The sequence below is a fragment of the Lissotriton helveticus genome, chromosome 9, assembly GCF_964261635.1.
Source record: "Lissotriton helveticus chromosome 9, aLisHel1.1, whole genome shotgun sequence".
Taxonomy (NCBI): domain Eukaryota; kingdom Metazoa; phylum Chordata; class Amphibia; order Caudata; family Salamandridae; genus Lissotriton; species Lissotriton helveticus.
The window spans coordinates 1,091,983,746-1,092,004,303 of NC_136070.1; the positions used below are offsets into that span (position 1 = coordinate 1,091,983,746).

The 20,558-nt window shown below is 43.2% G+C and overlaps 1 protein-coding gene across 2 annotated transcripts in view; it reads left to right on the top strand.

Annotated features, from left to right (window-relative positions):
- Positions 1 to 20,558, top strand: part of LRIG1 (leucine rich repeats and immunoglobulin like domains 1) — a 228,965-nt gene that overhangs the window by 161,651 nt on the left and 46,756 nt on the right. For both annotated transcript variants that reach the window (XM_078661486.1, XM_078661487.1), the window contains exons 10-13: positions 2,571 to 2,642; positions 6,430 to 6,501; positions 16,232 to 16,395; positions 16,750 to 17,070. In XM_078661486.1, coding sequence (XP_078517612.1) covers positions 2,571 to 2,642; positions 6,430 to 6,501; positions 16,232 to 16,395; positions 16,750 to 17,070 — 629 coding nt within the window. The remainder of the gene's footprint in view (positions 1 to 2,570; positions 2,643 to 6,429; positions 6,502 to 16,231; positions 16,396 to 16,749; positions 17,071 to 20,558) is intronic.

The window sequence follows — 20,558 nt, forward strand, 5'->3', positions numbered from 1 at the left end:
GAGCAATGATCTCAGTCTTTCAGTCTTTTTGACAAGGAAGTAAAGATGTTCTATGCCGGGTAAGATGGTTCTGTGGATTAATGCAGCTACTGGAAATATCTGTTTATCCTGCAAGGCACATATCTATCTTTCTTCTGTAACTCATCTCTTTGCATCGTTGTAATACCGTGAAGCTCTCCAGTGATCTAATTGCCTGTTTTACCGGAAAACTAATTATTAGCTGGCATTCATCCAGATTTTGTTCAAACCATAGTAGAAGGCTAATTTTGCATTATTTAAAAACACCTCAAAGGGATAGGGCTTTGTGTATGCAAAAAGGTGACGTAACGGGCTTTAAAAAAATGTCCTCTTTAATGCTGATGGCAAATTAGTATAGTAGCTTGTACTTTCTATACAATATATTAAAAATTAGGGATAGGTCTCTGTTCTTCTCTATGTGATGCACCTCGTAGCTAAAGCAGCTTGAGTCTATACAGTGGTTGTAGTATTGCAGAAACCATGCCTAAATGAGCGGCTGGTGTATACGTTCAAACTTACCAACTAATAATGCCTCAGAAAAATCCCTTATTCTCTGGATTCGAGAACTGTAAGTCTAATGAAGTCTGTGTCTACATTAACAACAAAGATAATGTCATCTTATGAAAAGACGTCTGTTTAGGCATGTTCGAGTATGTTGTTACTTGTTTGGCATATCCTTCTTTTAAATTTGACGTAGCTTGTGGATAGTGACCCAGCCCATTTGTTGTGTAGCACATTCCCGCTTTTGTAGGAATATGTATGGATGTAGTTGTAATTTGCAGAGGGCAACCTATGTAGACTGCACTGGGGCTCTGAACAGCAGGTGTAGTACCTGTGGTATGTTTCATAGTTATTTAAAATGGCGAGGATTGTTCAGGAGGGTGTAACTATTGTGTAGTTGTATTGCTGTCCGAAGAGGAATGTCCTCAGTTCCTATATGAATTGCAGGAGGATCCAGGCATTCAGGATGTTGGTGGGGTTCGTATTCCAGATTTTTGGTGCTTAGATGGAGAATCTGTTTAGAGCATGAATTGTTGGGCGAAGGGTAGAAAAGGCAGCCTGGGACTTCACAGCAGGCTGGATCTGGGTAATAATACTCAGGCGAGGTCTAATTGCACCTAACAATACAACCTTGGCTCAGTAGAGGGTAACTAACCTAGATCGAGCAGACTGCTTGGACTTTTCCACAGAGCCAAAATCTGTCCATTGGACTGGGAGGGGCTATTTATTTACATCTGTTGCCCAGTTTATGTAGGTTTGGGATCAACCCTACACGTCAGTGGTTCTAAGGGAAGAATAGTTGTGTCCCTTTCCTGGCTTCAGTAGCTCTCCTAGCCCCTCTACATGCAACACAAACAGATAGACAAACAAAATTCTCATTAATCCTCGGCTGTGCATGCTGTTTTATAGAACAATGGTCCTGACGGAGAAAGATTCGTCTCAAATCACCAAAATCTGTTATTGAACAAATGCTCCTAAAGAAAACATAAACCTGGAAATAAATCCGAAAACATGTAGGCCCGGACAAAGTAATTATTGAATAAGTGCCATATATTTTTTGTGATTTAAATGACAATGAATAATGTATTCAAACAACAAGGTGCTCCATAACTGCTAGGTGTGAAAATTCTCATGCAGTCCATCAAAAAGTAGTGACTGTGCATATAAAACAACACGATTTTTGTAGGCCTGCCCATTATGTCACAATTTATAGTCTCTCTTCGATGGGCTAATAGTCATATGTCCATAGGTGTCCGAAAGATGGAGTTACAGTGCAGGTGGCAATCTAGATTCTGAGAGCACAAACCTGCCTCGGTTTATCACGAAAAAAGGCCTGCAAAGATGAAAAAGCGTTTGGAATTTGAGTTATTAAATACCAATCCTGCTTGTATTTCCACATTTCCAAATTGAAAACTCTGAATATGAGGTATTTGCCATACCGAGTGAATACCCGAAATCTGGGAAACCGTATTTAAGGGCTTCGTAAATACCCCACTCTTTCCTGTCCGACTTGGAATGAGAGCTGGAGACAGCAAATCCTTACTACAGTGTAGAACAACTTTGTTTACATGTAAATAACCATTTCGATCTTATATAGATATTTAATAATTAATTGCATTGCTTTTTACATCAGTTGAAAAGATGGACTTTCTGTCCACGTCACGACACGCCATGCCTTCCTTTTTGGCTTGGGTGAAATCAAAAGTGTAGCTTTGGCTGGTGATTGAAAATATTTCCGTCGACGTCAAGCCTTCAAAGAAAACAGGAGTACTTCTGTTAGCAAGCGAGTTGGGCCCAATACCTGCCCTGTGCGGTATAGGGTACCTGCAGTTTCATCCTGTCATCACTATCAAATTCTAATAAAGATAAAGGTATTTCATTTCAGAGATGGGCAGCCAGCATGCTTCCAACCCATAATCTCTTCTTAGTTCGGATTTCCATTGCTGCACATCTGATACCTTATCTGATTCAGCCCAACTAATTGTGTTTTTTTTCCTTCCTATTGCCTTTTCCCTTCTGTTCATCTGGCGCTGGATGTTTGGAAACTGCAGAACTCTGTTTGGAAACAAGATCAAGTCGGTGGCCAAGAAAGCGTTCTCAGGCTTGGAGGCCCTCGAGCACCTGTGAGTATCCCAGCATGCTTTGCGGTTTGAAGGGCTTTGCCAAAAGTGGCTGCTTGAGAAGTCTGCTAGCAATTTAATAGCGTCTTTGTAAGCTGAGAAGCTGGTCCATTTGTAGAGGCCAGCTGCTTCCTTCTCATTATAAGTTAGCTTCAACTTTGGCCTCTTTTTCTGTGTGCCAGGAACAAAGTTATACAACATATGGAACATTTGTGTCCTCTTAATTATTTGATTGGGATTTGAATAAACATCTTTTTTGGACCCTCTGTAACTTCCAACTCTCTCTAAGTACCACACATTATTTTTCTGCACTGCATGAATAATTAATGTTTAAAATTTCGGACTGGCAGAACCTTTTACACGTTTTGTTGCGTCTCTGGGGTGAGTGACTGACTGATTTGTATATGAAGTCAGAAGAAAACAGAAAGTTCATGCAATCAGTGCTTGGGAGCTACTTGCGTACTGTGACAGATTGCTTTCTTCACTCCCAGATCTGATGCCCTTAGCGCTCAGTCTTAGTATTAATTCTTAGTATTTCAGCAGGTTATTTTATAGAGACAGTTCCAGTGTGTTATAAGAACAATTTAAATCTAGTGAAGCTTACCACACGTTTCTTTGTTCAAAACCATAATGTACTTCACTGATGAATTGTATGTGTTTGGTTTGCACAGGGCCTGCAAATTTCTATAGTGGGATGTAGATTCTGGTTTTGATCTCACATTGGTTATCCTATTGTGAGGTTTAACCCTTTAACCGTGGCGGAAATTCCGGCGCTGTGCGGGTGATTTATGGCGTGGGCGTGGTTCGGACGGCCCCCGGCCGTCCTCCGCACACGCCCACCATGACGTCGGACGGACGGCGGCCGGCCGACGCACGCAAGGGGTTAAGTGTAGCATTCTAGATATTACTTTGAACTTTTACAACAACGCCCACCTCTCAGCCATTGGTACAATTCACAGTGAGAGAGAAAAACTAGCATAAAGACAACCACTTGCTCACCCACCCTGCCAGCCATTTTTTCATGTTCCGAGTGCAAAGTAGGCCCACTAGCTGGATGAGAGGTGAAGGGGTTGTGTGGAGGTTCCTATATTGGCCCTCCCGCCCCAAAGAGAAATAATTGTATCTGCTGCCCTCCCCTTTAAACGTGCCCTGTGAGGTTTAGGCCTGCCAACTCCATATGGCACGAGATCAGCTCCCTTCACACAGTAAGGAGCCGATATCACACTGTGTGTGTGTGTGTGCGCACAGTAAGCAAGAAACCCCCATAGAGAGAAGTTTTAAGCTCATTGTGTAGAGGCCTTCTGCAGGCGACCTGCATCAGGTGTTTTACAGCCTTCCTAGGATGTTGGCTAGAGCTTTAGAAGCTTTGTTACTTAGTTTTTGGGGCGAGAAGGAGAGTTTGCTCTATCACTGCTGGACTTGCTCCCCCACCCCCTCCCTGTTTGACCAGACTCTCCCCTTAAAGGCTCTGCCCCCTCGTTTAACACAGTAAAATAAATGTCAATGTTTGCATGTCTGCACGTCACTTACAGGCACTCTGGTGCCCCCTGTACAATCAGACCTCATTTAGACAAGCAAAACCCAGGTCTGCTTCAGGGTAACGTTTTGTTTTTGCACCGCCAGAGGGGATAAGGCTAAATCAGCATTTGGGTTCGTCTATGGAAGACCTGATACCATATTTGCATAGCTCCGTCCACCCCTGAAGAGTGATTAGATGGGACCCCACCAGAGGGAATGCTCTTCAGTTACCAATCCTCTTTGTTGAACGGTGCTTTTGTCTTTTCATTCTCTTCATGCTGTTGCTTTATTTTTTTGTTAGGTCTGTCATTTACCAAGACCTCTGGATTTCACTAAAACTGTATTTGTAATGCACATACTAATAGGGCATTCAACCATCCCTTTTCATCTATTGGCCTGTTATTGTGTAATTTACATTTTTCTTCCACTCCGTATACCATAGATATCACAACACAGATGTCACAAAATAGTAGTTCTTTACATACGTGGCTAACATTATTGCCTCAGCTCAAGCACACATTGGCATACTTTGCCAGGGCTGCATTGCATGACCCCCTTTGATAATCTTTACTACTCACTCCTTTCTCCTAGAGGGCATCACTTTGGGGCTTAGTCATAAGTTGAATGCTTTGCAGGAATAGGTATTAATTAGAATAGAAAATGTACTTCCCTACTATAACAGTCTTTCTAGTGGTTATTCTATCTTCCTGCAGATTCCTTCCTGCCCTCCCTTCTCTCCTGTGTGTTAGTGTTGTGATTATTAAGATCCCAGGGTAGGCAAACATATCATATGCTGTATTGTAAGATCTCCGGTTGGCAAACATATCATGCTGTATTATTGCTGTCATTATTGCTTTCTTGCTTCCTTTCCACATCACATGTCTCTTTGGGGGATTGTAATAGTACCAGAAACTGATGCCAGTGCAGTGGTTGGCATCTTATATATTCTGATGTTGTCGCATACTGGGCGGGAGGATCAATGCTGTGGCCACATGGCACCACCTGGCATGTTAGAGAGCTATTGCTGGGGAAACACATCCTGATCCAGTCTGGCACCTGGAGGATATTTATAAGGTGAGGAATCTGTGAGACGATCTAGTATCCAAAGGGAAGTCTCTTGTCCTTTTTGGCCTTCCCACAGCCTCTCACTTTTGTTTAGCGTGAACTATACGTCGCTTGATGCCATTGTTGGACGAACACTTTTAGCAAAATGTTTCACCCCAGCTAGTTTAACCCAAACATATCTCTCTGTATCCAACAAAGCCGCATCAGCAACTGGACTACCTGAGATAGACCATCCGACAGTGCAAGGCTTACTGGATCCATCTATAAGCATAGCCATGCCTGTCAGCCATTTTAGTGTTTAGCCCTGTGACATTTAATCAGTTTATGGTTGGTGCTGCAACTGCCAGTCATTCTATCGGAGCCTTTGTTGTTCACATTTCCTGCTGCCTTGTACTATTGCAAGTTAATGTCTTAGGCCTTTTACAAATTTTTCACTGATGAACTTGATGAAGTAGACCAGATCAGACACCACACTGAGTACCACCATACCTCCCAACTGTCTGTGGACCTGAATTGACCATATTTAAACCTCTCACATTTACCGATCACTTTAATGAGGACACCACTGTATCAGAGAAAAACATATTATAGCCATCCTAGTATAAGGAAAGGATCCAAGATGCTTTCTGAGCAGGCACACCTTTCTGAGCTTCCCCCACATTGCCCTCTATATGAGCCCCAGACAAATATAAATGCCTCATTGCCTACGGTGAACACATTTGGTTTTTACCATACATCACACTGTATAGTATTGAAATGCCTTGCTTCTTAACCCTGAGAGTGGTGCATTTGTTTTAATTTGTGTGTTTGCACCAAAATCTAAATTTTTTTCCCCAGAAACTTGTAATAGGTGCTATTTATCACACCCGATAAATAACATACCTCATTTTATAGTTATTTATCAGGTGCAATAAATAACACCTATACTTGTAATCAGGCGCATAGGCCCTATAAAATGTGTGTATGCACAATATAGCCTGACAGGTCATAGACTACAATTGTCCCCTTATTTAGAAGAGTGGAAGAGGCCTAAGTGATTTCTCCGTTTGAAGGAAATTGTGAAATAGTTGTTATCAGTTTTTCGACTTAAAGACAAATCCGGTATTGGGTCTGTGTGTATTTTTTATGTAGATTTCAACATCACAAATATTTTTATAGGCACCAAATTATTTACAGTATATTTATTTCTATATGTTCTTCTTTTTAGTGATCTTGGAAACAATGCCATACGATCCATCCAGCCGGATACCTTTGTGAAAATGAAAAAACTGAAGGAGCTGTAAGTCACAACAATGCATGTGGACACTGGACATATTTTGTTTATTAATAGCTATGTTCAAGCCAGCATGAGTAATGTAGGATTCTTGTTCTGTTTCTCTAGCTACAGTTCGTCTCAAAAAATAAATTATGCCCCTATTAAAGGGGCATAATTGACCAATATGTCTTCGATTTAGAGATGGTCTACAAGCACCTGTCAAGTTGAATCCGCACATTTATCTGACAGACATCTAGCCGCAGATTCCTTACCTTAGAATTTTCCAGGTGTCCAGCTGGATTCTTAAGACTTTTGCTCGAGTCGCTGCCGTCTGCGTCCCTCGCGCAGGATGTGTCGTCCATGAAGCCTATATAGGCACCACCTCGGCACGCTGATGTCAGTTCTTTTCTTTCCGCGCTAGCTAACACAGATCCATGAAGAGAGCTACCCTTTGTCACTTTTTGACAGGCTTTTCTCAATGTTTTGTTGATGATTTTGGTGAGTAGGTTTTTTCCAATGTCGAAGAAGACTATTGGATTGAAACCGTGCGGCACCTGCCATAGCGCCATGTCAGTGATGGATCCTCACTTAATTTGTCTCTGGTGCCTGGAGCATGACTACGACTTGAAGTCGTACCCCGACTGCCAAAGGCTTTGAGGGAGCGGTCCCTAAAGCTGCTTGCGGCCCGGCATTCAATTCCATGCTGTTCACCCCAGAGGTCTTGTTTCCAGTTGCAAGGAAGGTCCAGGCACAGCTCCGGGAGTCCTAAGTCCTCGTCCTCCCACTCAAAGTCGTCTGGTTAGTCAGGTAAGAGGCATACGAAACACAAGAAGTCGAAACACGCTTCAACTTCTCCCCATCCGACGTGACAGAGGAGTCTCAGCGCTCTAGGCCTTGTTCTGCGAAGCATGGGTTGGCTCCGCCCTTCTCTCCTTTCCAGGAGCTGGAGCGACCCCTGCCTAGCTTAAAGAAATTAGTGATGCCATGTGCCTCGTATTTCGGTTGCCCTCCCCTCCCAGTGTGTCTTCGAGCCCTTAATCTCAGAGGGGGCTCCACCAGCTCCTGCGCCAGCAGCTCTGGCGCCAATGCCCCCCAGTGGATCCAGACCAGTGCCGGTCGTGCCCCTGCGATCTTCCCTGGCGCCGGCCCCTGTGCCGAGATTCCAGAAACCACCGGCGCCAGCCCCATCCTTATCCCGGATGACCAGGATCGGCGCCTGTCAATGCCGACGGAACCTTTGTGTCCTAGGTTGGTTCCTTAGCCTTATTTTGAGTGGTTAGGAATGGAGGAAAATTGAGAGGGGTTGCTGGAACCTTTGCAAGACCAGCCTGAGCACAAAATGGACTAGTATAAGGAATTTAGTGAGGCCAGTGGACTCGATACCTCACCAGATTCTGGCCTGCTTTCTCCCCGTTACTGTTGTTACGGAAAATGGTGCTTCAAATGCTATGGTAGTGAGAAGGACAGCCGAGGTCCTGGACCTTCAGCTCTCACCGGTGGAAGTCAAGGCGAACATCTTGACAGAGGTCCTGCGGCTAGATGTCTCCTCCTCAGCCCCTACTGCCTTTCAATGAGGCCTTGACTAATGTCCTTCTGGGAACATGATCCGATCCCGGTACATGGGCTCCTGTGAATAGGACTGTCACCTGCTGCCATTGCCCTGCACCGGGCGACCAAGAATTCCTCACCAAACACACTACCCCGAGAGCTTGGTGGTCCAGGCCTCAACCTCACAAGGGGTGTTCCCTTCTACACCCTCAAACATGGAATTCAGGAGGTTGGAGGGTTGGGACAAAAGGTTCTTTTTTTTCCTGCAATCTTACATTGCGGTCAGTGAACACTGCATGCCTGTTGGGCCATTATGCCCACTGCTTATGGAAAATGGTTGCACAAGTGCTGCCACAGGTCCTAGAAGAGGCCTGGCCATTCTCTCCCAAGTGGTATGAGATAGGAGAGATGCAGCAAAGTTCTCCATTAGTTTTGGGCTTGACAGCACCGAATCGCTGGGCAGAGAAATGTCATAGACAGTGACTATTCTACGCCTCACCTTGCTGAGAACATCTGTTTTTTCTGGGTGTGTCCAGGCTACCCTTTAGGACATGCCCTTTGATGGCACCTATCTCTTCGGAGACCAGGCAGACATGGCCCTGAGCGCTTTAAGGACTCGTGGGCTACAGCCAACTCTTTTGGCCTTTCGGTGACCAGCCGTCCCCGTTTGCTTTTCTTCCCTGACATGGCCACGAAAGGGGCTTTCAGCTGCACCAGCCATTTCCCAGCGCAGGTTCAGCGGGATCTACCCGGCCATGGGCACGGCTCCTTTCGACCCTGTGGGTCAGGCAGCAAGAGGTCGTCAGTCCACTCCTCCTACTGCAGCCTCTAAACATTTCCTAGTCCAGCCTTTCAAGATTATGGGCAGCTGTTTGGTGGCAGTATCAGCCATCATCTCCACCACTGGCAAAACATCACATCGGACAAGTGGGTTCTTCAGATAGTCCAAAGTGGCTACTCCTTCCTCTTCAAAACTAACCCTTCATCCATGCCTTCGACGTACGACCAGCTGACGGAGGACCACCTGAACTTGCTTCAGGAGGAAGTCAGGACTATCTTGGCCAAGGGAACCATAGAGAGGGTTCTGGCGCCAGAAGTAGGCTGTGCCTTCTTCCTATTCTATATCTGCAAGCCCAGAACGACTTCCTCAAAAAGGAAAAGTTAAAAATGCTCACTCTGGCTCAGGTCTTGTCTGCCCTAGAAGCCGAAGACTGGATGGTAGTAGTGGACTTGTAGGACACGTATTTTGACATTCCAGTCCTGTCTGCCCATCAGCACGATCTGTGGTTCACGGTAGTCCACACGCACTTTCAGTTCACAATGCTCCCCTTTGGCCTTACCAGCGCACCTCGGGTGTTCCCGAAGTTGGTAGTGGTAGCTTATCTGTTCTGATCAGGGGTGCCAGTCTTCCCCTATCTGAACGACTGACTGTTTAAAGGTGAGCTCGCCCCAGACTCTCCACCCATTTCCAGATTACCGCGCATCTTCTGCTTTCGTTGGGGTTCACTATCAACCTGCCAAAGTCACACTTTACTCCTTCTCAGATGCTCCCTTTCATCAGATCTGTTCTTGACACAGTGCATTTTTGGGCCTATCCTCCCAAGTGGCGAGTCCAGGATATTTAGGCTATGATACTGATGTTTCAGCCTTTATCCTGGATTATGGTGAGACTGACTCTGAGGCTGCTGGGCCTCATGCCCTCCTGCATCCTGCTAGTGACACATGCCAGATGGCATATGCGGGCTCTGCAGTGGTACCTGAAGTTTCAGTGGGCGCAGCACCAGGGGAATATCTCGTACAATGTCCAGATCTCGTCGGGAACTGCACAGGATCTGCAGTGGAGGCTAACCAATCATGATTGGGTCACAGGCAGGCCCCTCTCCCTTTCCTAACCAGATCACACAGTAGTGACAGATGCGTTATTCCTGGGATGAGGCAACCATCTGAGAGAGGTGAAGATCAGAGGACTCTGGTCTCCAGCATAATCTGGACACCTCATCAACTTGATGGAGCGATTCAATTGGCATCGAAAGCTTTTCTCCCTTCCATCAAGGAAAAGCTGGTTCAGCTGTTCACGGACAACACCACCGCCACTGCAACTGTACATCTTTCCGCCAATACCACTCCTGTCCAGAGTTTTCAAGAAGCTCATAAGCGACCGGGCCCAAGTAATTTTTGTCACTCCGGGCTAGGCGCAGAGAGTCCTGTATCCCGAGCTTCTCCAACTGAGCAACAATCCTCCGATCAGGCTGCCCCTTCGGGGGGATCTTCTGCACAGCAGAAGGGGAGTGTCCTCCACCTGTACCTGTCAACTGTCCGCCTTTTTGCGTGGAGTTTGAGCAGCAGCAGTTGGCAGCATTCGACCTTCCTCACGAATCTGTGAAGTGATTTTGGCAGTCAGGCATTCCTCTACCAAGAACGTGTACATCTGCCATTGACAGAAATATGTAAAATATTGTACAAAAAGGTCTATTGACCCTCTTTCTGCTTCCCTCTCTCCAGTCCTTCTCTTTATTTTGACCATTGCCCAGCAGGGCTCTGCTCTGTGCACTCTTAAAGGGTACCTTTCGGCATTGCCTGCCTTCTTGAGGCTGCCACACCAACCCTCTTTATTTAAATCTCCTATTGTAAACAGATTTCTTAAGGGGCTTGTTCAGATGTTCCCACCTGCCCCATTCATCATGCCTCAGTGGGACCTTAATTTGGTTCTCACCTTCCTGATGTGCGCACCGTTTCAAGCTATGCACAACTGCCCCTTCCGGCTGCTTTCCATCAAAACAGCTTTTTAGTGGCAATAACTTCTGCCAGGAGGGTGAGCAAATTGCAGGCTCCTTCATCCAAGCATCCTTACATGACCATCTTCCCTGATAAGTCGGTGCTTTGCACTAGGGCCTTTTTCTTACCGAAAGTGGTAACACCATTTCAAGTGGGGCAATCGGTCCTCTTGCCCACTTTCTATGCTACGCTGTAGCCCTCTAAAGAGGAAGAGTGACTACACGATCTGGACCCAAAAAAGAGTGTTGTTGTTCTACCTTGACCGCACTAAAGAGTTCCAGGTGGACGACCAACTCTTCGTGGGGTATGGATCAAAGAAAGCTTGTGTGGTGCAGAAGATGACTATTGCACGGTTGGTCGTACTCTGCACTAAGATTTGCTACTCTCTGGCCAAGAACAAGCCGCCTGACGACTTAAGCTCATTCCACCAGAGCTAAGGCTGCGACCACAGTGTTGGAACGTGGTTTTCCAGTCCTTGACATTTGTCAGGTAGCAACGTGGGCCTCACTGACCATTTTCACTAAGCACTACTGCCTGAATAGCCAAGTCCGCAGAGATGGCCTCTTTGGTCGCTCTGTCCTGCAGAACTTTCTGGTCTAAGCCTGTCCGCACGTATTGCTCGAGGGAAAGTCTTCCGGATCCAGCCTGATGCTTTGGAAATTCTAAGGTAAGGAATCTGCGGTTACTTGTGGGCATATATACTTAACAAAGAAGGGAGGTAGAGTACAACGTAGGATTCCTACTCCACGGGCACTGATAAATAAACAAGAAGAATCCTACTACCAAAGTGTAAATAAAGGGGGAGAAAGGGGGAACACTCAGTGTTGTGTAAAATACCCCTCACACACCAACAGGCCCCTTGGTGTCATGCTTCATCATCGGGGTCTTCGCACCCCGCTAAGGGGATGCGGCACGCTACGACCTGCGACTACGCGGGAGCGTTGACAAATCAGACTATGTGTGGTGTGTGTTGAGTGTAGGTGAAGGGGAATAGATGTGAGTGGGAGGTGTAGTGAGAAATTAAAAAGTACCTGGCTAGTGGGTAAAATGAAAAAAACTTTATTTCGTACCCCTGGCTGGTGCTGTTAAAAAAGTGCAAAAGAACGAGTTTTTCATGTCTTAATTAGGGACAAAAAACTCTGGTGTGCGTCGACATGTTTCGGTACTGGTGTACCTTCTTCAGGACGGGGCACAACTCCCAACCCTACTCACGTTTTTCTAAGGAAAATGGGTTTATTTTAATTATTCTAAAAAGTGATTACACTCATTAAAGACGGCTACAATGTGCCTACAGCGGTTCTCTGGATCATGTAATTACATGTCTCATGGTCTTTGCTGTCTATTGCCTCATGAGCAAGTCCTGAGCATCAAGGTAGGTAGGTGGATCCACAATGAAATCCGCCTATATCGGCCTCCTTCTACCACCCTGTGCTGCTCTGCCGTGACTTGTGGGCAGTCTGTGTTTTTTGCTTCTCACCCCTTTATTTTGTCAGAGTAATACGTTCTGTTCTTTGCCTCTCGTTATTAACCAAAATATGAAGAAAGTGAACAATGTGCTATCTCCACTCTGTAGCTTTCCTTTCTGTCTTGCATTTCTCAGGATACTTTTTCTAAGTTCTTCATCCCTGAAAGGCAACCTGATGGTAGGGCCACCACTTTTCTGCTCTGATGAGGTATTGCCTGTTTTCAAGCTGTAGCAACTCTTAACACCCATTATCAGTCAGCACACCCACGTCAATACGGATTCACACATACATGTATCCCTTCCTTCTCTGGGACTCCTATTACCTTCAGGTTTCTGGCTTTAATTGAATTCTCTAACAAATCAATTTACTTTTCCATTCCTATGAGACCCTTCTCAGTCAATTCCATCCCCTCCTGTATGTCCCCATATTTTTCTAGGTCAGTTTTGTAATCCCCAGGACTGCCTGGATTGGACTGCTCCAAGTTGCTCTGTTTGTCCCTCCAGTGTGGTCACCAAACCATAAAAGATGTCAAACTTGGCATGTAGAGAGGAGTATTTCTGTCAATCCTCTCAGGACCTCTTTCATACCAGTCATGTATGGGTAGGTAATCACTCCTATTTGATTGGTCTTTTGTTCACATCCCTTGTTTACTCCAAAAACATTTGGGGCAAAACAATTCTGACCCCTCCTCTTTTCACCTGTTTCCTGGAGGGGATGTACAAGTTCCTCTGATAAGGGAAACTCAGTTTGTTTTAAATGACATCCTGTGATCCTCTCCTAGAAAGTTGCCTCATTCAGCACAAATTTGACAGCAATCATCCCACAAAGCAGGAAGACATTCTTGTTTCTCTTCATTAAACCCAATTTGTCTTTTGTAATTCCAAGATTACTGAACCCATTAAAGGATTACAATTCTGAAATCTCTTCTATGAAAACAGGTACACTTAAAAAGGGGACATGGAGTGCAGAGCTGTAACCCATTTCAGGTTTTACCCACAGACTACTAGTACTGCCACCTGGTAACGCACATTGACACCTGGCCAAGCTCTAGACCATGACAGTGAGCGCCCATTGAGGTCTATTCTCGTACGTAACTACTTAGTGGTCCACTAAAGCCAGCTTTTGCTCTCTTACCAACTGCCGGTATATGAGGCCAAAAATTAATTTTCCGTAATAGCTAATGTCCCCTCATCATTCAATAACAGAAAAACAATGTTCCTTAGGCAAATTATTTAAACTTAACTTCACAGTTGAAGGATTGTCACTATAGTGAACATAAATTTCAATTTTTCAAGAGAAAATACAAATAGTAAATCATTTGTTTTTATTCAATCATCTTCGTCTTAAATCGTAAGAATATGTATATACAATATAATACAATCCACTTTCGGTAACAAAATGGTATACTGTTTCTTCAGTTTTTCAAATTATATACAGTACCAAAAGACACTTTTGTAATGGATATGGACAGTATTTACATATCTTCCATATGTACAGTAATTTTGCACAACCTATATACAAAATTCCTATTCAATCAATGTTGATACTATTTACAAAGAAGTGTCGTTGCGTCGACGTTTTGGTCTCATACAGTATAATATAGCGAGACCATCATCAGGACATAGGTTGCACCATGGACCTATAGTAAAATAATATACATAGAATCACAACTATGTCTGTACAAACTCTTGAAAACAAAGACTAGACTGTCAGCCCACACCAAACCGAATGGTGAACTCATTGATGAATAAATAAAAAGTGCCAACAGATGTGTCCAGGGACTAAAATGTCCTATTTACAAAAGATATTTACAAAGTGGCCATGTCCCAAAACGACGTGCACCCACACCATAATATCACCGTGAAAAGAAATGTGCAACCAAAACAATACTCACTGAAAACCAATGGGAAAGACTCTTATCTTATAGGGAATATAACAAATAACCAAGATATACGAATTGTCTGAAAATAGTATACAAAGCAATGGCCAACATCAACTTTTTCGCTGATAACAGAGGGAAAAGCCATACCTTTAGAAGTGGCGAGTAGAACATTCAATTCAAAGGGCACTTAAATTTGCTCCGTCGTATCTATATCATCATTCAGACGCACTCTGACAAGAACTAGGTTGAGAATTGATTAAGGGAATTTTGAATTACTGTTGCCAGGTGTTGTGAGACAATTATTTTATAACCAATTAAATCACCGGAGTGTACATCCCAATATAGTGCTAAAATCAAATTATACTTGAAAGGGAAATAATCACAGTAGAAATGAAAGCATTACCACAAATCCCCACCCCTTTTATTAGTTGTGCATACAACCACCTGTCATCAGAGTATGTTTTAGATGTGAACATATGTTACTGAGCAAGTATAAATTTACAGTGTGCTGGGTGAAAGGAGAGCCAGCCACAACTGTGAATCAAGGAAATGGAACACTTGGACAGCTTGTTTTCCTGAAGTTGTATGCACAACCCTTCCTCTGTAACCCATAATATTCTCTAACAGCAGTTTTAATTCTTTTCCTCAGTGTCCGAGTATTTTCAACTTTTGAAAGGAGTACTGCTCAGGAAATTCCCAAACATTGTTGCTGAGCAGTTTTCTGTCTTTGCTCCTTATTAACAAAAATACTTGAAATGTGAGTGTAGTTTGGGCATTATATGCAATACCCTCACTCTATGAATCTATCAGCTCCAGGGTGGTTATTCGGACATTATTGTATGCTTGGTGCTATTAGCTCCAATTTGATCGAGTCCTACCTGCTCGTGGACGGTAAGAAGCCCCACCAGCTCAGCCCAGTGTGGTTTTGGCATACACATCTTGATTGCTTTCTCTGAAATGACCTAACAAAAGTTGATGTTGAACGAATAAAAAACGAATCTCGGGCATATTCTTACTGGGATACTAACAACTTTTAATATTGTTACTTCAAGCCCCCCCATATTAAATGGCAGACAACCATTATGCAAATATTTTCAAGTTCTGTTTTGACGTTAGATGATCGCGTTTTGTAAGCCTTATTTAAAAATGTTGGTTAATACCTTACGAATTATTTATGTCGGAAAAATAGCATATAACATACAAAAAAAGAGTTTGTGTTTTTAAGAAAAGTAAAAAAAAAAAAAAAAAAAACTCCCAGTGCAAAACTACTCGAGCTGACTGAATGCTGCTGTCTGTTACTATCCAGGCAGACTTTTTCCCTGTCGCCGCCCTTAATTGACTGGACCCTTTTATGATTATTTTTAATGATCGAATAAAGCTTTTCAAACTGAAACTGACTGGACACTTCTGTGTGTTTCCTCCTCTTGTGCACTATTAGTGGGTTAAATGTATAGGACGCAGTGGTATAGGATCAGGCAGCACTACCTGCGCTAACCAAAACAAGTGAATGATCTTTCATTGAGGTTGGAGTACTTTTATGATTTTCAGGTTCACGAATATGTACATTGAACATTTAAAATTTCGTTTTGAGCATAGAAACAAATGTTGTAAACGAGGAAGTATTGTACGCAAAATTAGTTCAGAAGTTTGTGAGTAATTAAAATAGTTCTGTTGCTATTTATTTTTGTGTTTTCTGTATGGGGTTCTGCTGCATAGCCACTTTGTGAAAGAGCTCTCTGCAAACTCATTAGTAATTGCATCACAAAAGGCTGTACAGAAAGGCTTAGAAACGTGAGTTTAGTGTACTATAAAAGAAACTGCTTTCGCACGCATATCTAAGAGTGAGATATATTCTATCGTACACTGGAACTTTGTTATATTTGAGTGTGAGCCCAATACTGAACAAATAGGCTATTAAAAATTATACATATTTCTTTAAACTCTATTTCGATTCATAAGAACATTTTTATTTTAATCAAATCACTTGTTTTATCTGTATTAATATTTGGTTGATCCTTCTTTGCTCTGAACTCTTGCTCTGTTCGATATTGGCCATTGCCCTTAATCTGCTTTTACTTTTCAGACGAGTTAGCAGTAGCAGCTTCCTGTGCGACTGCCATCTTAAGTGGTTTCCTCAGTGGTTAACAAGTAATGGGTTTCAATCCAATGTGGAAGCCAGCTGTGCTCATCCCGAGTCATTGAAAAACACAAGTATTTTCAAGGTGGCATCTGAAAGTTTTGTATGTGGTAAGATTTCCAAGTGTAATTGTACTTTTACAAGAGGTGGATGTTGTTTATAATTATGGGGCTATATTTGGGGACATAGTAAGCAAGGACAGGTCTTTGGTCAAACGCTCTCCTGCTCAGCTTATCCTGCTTTAAGTCAAAAGCACTGTCTATTTTCCACACTTGTACTTTGTAAATAACTACTAAATTAGGCATGCACAGTATAACATGTAATTGTCATTAAGGGCCAAACACATATGAAAGTGTTTTGATAAAATCTTGAATTAACACTTTTGTCACTTAAATCATCTTTTATAAGTAGATGGTAGATGAAGTAGAATGCCGGTCTGATTTTTTTACATTTGTATTTTCTAGATGATTTCCCTAAGCCTCAAATCACCGTCCAGCCAGAGAATACCATGGCTGTTCTTGGCAGAGACGTTCGCTTCACCTGCTCAGCCGAAAGCAGCAGTAGTTCCCCTATGACTTTTGCCTGGAAGAAAGACAATGAAATCTTACGCACCTCGGAGATGGAAAACTTTGCCGATGTGCGTGTGAAGGACGGGGAGGTTATGCAGTACACCACCATCCTGCACTTGAGGAATGTAACATTTCGTCATGAAGGCCGCTACCAGTGTATCATGACCAATTATTTTGGTGCTTCTTACTCAGTTCGAGCCCGGCTTATTGTTAATGGTAAGTAAAAGCCTCTTTTATTAGAATGACTATTCATTTACATCATTTGGCAACAAAACAAGGACACCACAGTGGAACCTTTTATATAGACCAAAGCCTGCCAGACAGCACAGCTGTCTGGTTGCAAAAAGACTTCGGGGAATTCTGAAAGCTACCCTGGGAATGCTTACCATTGGCTTTGTGGTTTGTAACTCCCATGTGCTTGCTTTCTATTTGCTGGCTTTATTTGTTTTATGCTGTCCAGCATGTCTGTATCCCTCCCATGGAGTATAGCTTCTTTCCTGTTTTCTTCCACGAGTGCATGCTTCTTATATATAGGCCTTTAAATGTTGTTCTTATCTTGTCAATTTGTCTTTGCATTCAAAGATAGAGCTCAATAGTGAGGCTCTGTCTTCTGAGGGAGCTTGCTGTTTACTTCTCTTTCTCTGACTTGAAAGTGAGAAGAATTAATTGGCAATCTGGGGGTGGAAAGGGAAGCACACAATAAAATGTAAATGTCTGTAAATGAACTGTGTAAATATATCCGAATTAGGAAACACAAATGAAGCAAATGTTTTGTACTTCTGAAGTGTGGTGGAAACAAATATTTTAATACGATCAAAACAAATCAATACACTAGGTGAAGCCATTTCCACACATTATCGTTTGTGTGCAGTATAGTTTTCTCAATAAAACTGTAGGTCTATTAAGATGTAATGGTCATTTCAATTGAAACTTGTTGTCTGTAATAGCATTGCGCTACCACGCCATGCATGCTCTACTGTGCCACACTTTGCTCCACTCTACGCCCCTCCACTGTACGTCACTACTCAACGCCACTCTGCAATACTCAACTCTGCTACGGCACTCCACTCTGACACCCTACTCCACTCTAAAACACTCCACTCTAAAACACTCCACTCTACAACACTCCACTCTAAAACACTCCACTCTAAAACACTCCACTCTACAACACTCCACTCTACAACACTCCACTCTACAACACTCCACTCTACAACACTCCACTCTACAACACTCCACTCTACAACACTCCACTCTACAACACTCCACTCTACAACACTCCACTCTACAACACTCCACTCTACAACACTCCACTCTACAACACTCCACTCTACAACACTCCACTCTACAACACTCCACTCTACAACACTCCACTCTACAACACTCCACTCTACAACACTCCACTCTACAACACTCCACTCTACAACACTCCACTCTACAACACTCCACTCTACAACACTCCACTCTACAACACCCCACTCTACAACACTGTACTCCTCTCTATTCCTCTCTATGCCATTCTGCGACACTGTATGACACTATGCCACTCTACGCCACTCCATGCCACTTTAAGTGTTGGCAACACCATTTCCACTGAACTTTACAAAACTTTATTCCACTCCGACACTCCACTTTACTTCCTACGACTCTACAACACTCCACTCTGGCACTCTATTACACTCTACGCCACTGTATGCCACTTAACTCTAGGCCACTCTGTGCCCTCCACACCACTCTATCCCCCTGCACTCCATTCTGGTCCTCTCCCTGCTGCGACTCTCCACACAAATCCCACTACGCCGCTTTGCCCCTCGCCACTCCACTCTTCTCTACTCCACTAACTTTTAGCCATGCTGAACAGAAACCATGCTGTTGTTCAGCATGGCTGTAACACATTGGCAAAGCCGATAACTCTTACATTGATGAGACCTATTGGCTTCAGCAATGATTTTTAGGTGAAGCCTAAAGAACTGTGGTGGGCTTACCAAGAAGTTGTAGGGTTTTACATCCCGCCCATACCTTACCGTTGGTTGCCCTTGTTGTCACTCCTATTTGCTTGCTTCATATTCTTAATTGGTGGCATTCCTTGTCCATCTTGTGTTTGTCCAAACCCCTGAGCATTGCTTCCTTGCTGCTCTTTTTACTGGCTGACTTGTGGCCTTCCACTGCTCACTTTAGGGAAATTACTTTTTTTAATTTTTGGGTAAGTCTTCCATCAGAGTACAAACATTTTTCAGCTCTCTGTCTTGTGTTTCTCTGTCTCCCTCCCTTTCTAAATACCCATCCTCCCGTTTCTGGTGACCCCCCCCTTCTTTGTAATAATGTCCTGTATGTAGTGAACTTAAATAATTGGAAGTTAGAGAAAATGAAATAATAACTTTATATATTTTTGAATTTATGTTTGAGCCTCATTGTTTTATCCCTGCAAGCGTTGAATGACGCCTACTGTACCCTCACTAATTTCATTATTTTTGAGCCTGACATTTATTTAATTTTACCTGGGGAATTCAACATTACATTTGTGTGGCAGCACTGCAGAGGATTCAAGGGGTGCAACAACCAGTATTTTTGTAGATGATAAACACAGAGCTCACCTAGATAACAATCATCTGGCAATTTGCTGATTTCTCTTTACTGAAAAAGCACCAGACACCATTGAAGCCTCATTTGTGAGTTAAGAAAGGCAAGGAGAACTCTCCATAGAGAAGCATTTTCTTTGTTACCAATCACACTGAATAGAATAACTTCACAAAAAAGGTAGTAGTGGTTCCCAAAATGGAATTTTACTGCACATCAAACAATGTCACAAATATTTTTTAGACAGTACTATGTAAGAATATCTAGATTTGAACAAGGTGCTATATAGGTTCAGCCACCCTACTACCCGAAGGTGCTATTTGCAAATTATAAAACTAATGTGCTAAATACATAACCATATTCGAACCTTTTTGCAGCCCTCTTTGAAGTAAAACAAAGGACCATTTAATCCTAGCTATAATAACAATAGTTGTCCACAATATTCCCAATTCAGAGCAGAGATCCAGAGTTGATGTTCTCTCTTCTCATAACAGAAATAATTCTTAGGATTCCAAAATGTTAATTGTTTCCATTGTTGTTTTATTAATTGAATAATCCAGCAAACATCAGCCGACACATGTTTCGGCTTAATCGCAAGACTTTTTGAAGGCAGTTCAACAATATCCTGTCCAGGCTTTCTTTGCCTTCAGATCCAGCTACCCCGACATGTCAATTCCACATCCACAAGTCAATTTGAACTAAAGAAGAGGTCCGAGTCATATTCCTTCATAGAATGTAAGTGTGATAGTACGTCCTTTAATGAGTAGTGTCTAATCCATACACCCGCGTATAGGGGCTCACGGCACAACACTGTGTGTAGTCCTTGATAAGCCTCCTCACAGACCGGAGCTTGATCACTCGTGACGCAACGCGATTTCGAGTGCCATAACCATATTGCGTCACGGTATGGTTACACACTGAATAAAACAAGGAAAAGATAAGCCAGCATACTGCAGCAGCGGGCAGTGACTAGTGGTAGTGGAAAGAAGGATGCATCACCTATTTTTCAACCACTTGTGGTTCATTTAGTTTGGTACTCTTTATAACCCACAAGTGAGAGATTAATCTCTTCATTCACCTAATATTTCGAGGAAAAGGCCAGCATCTTATTGCATTGATCAAAAGAGCAT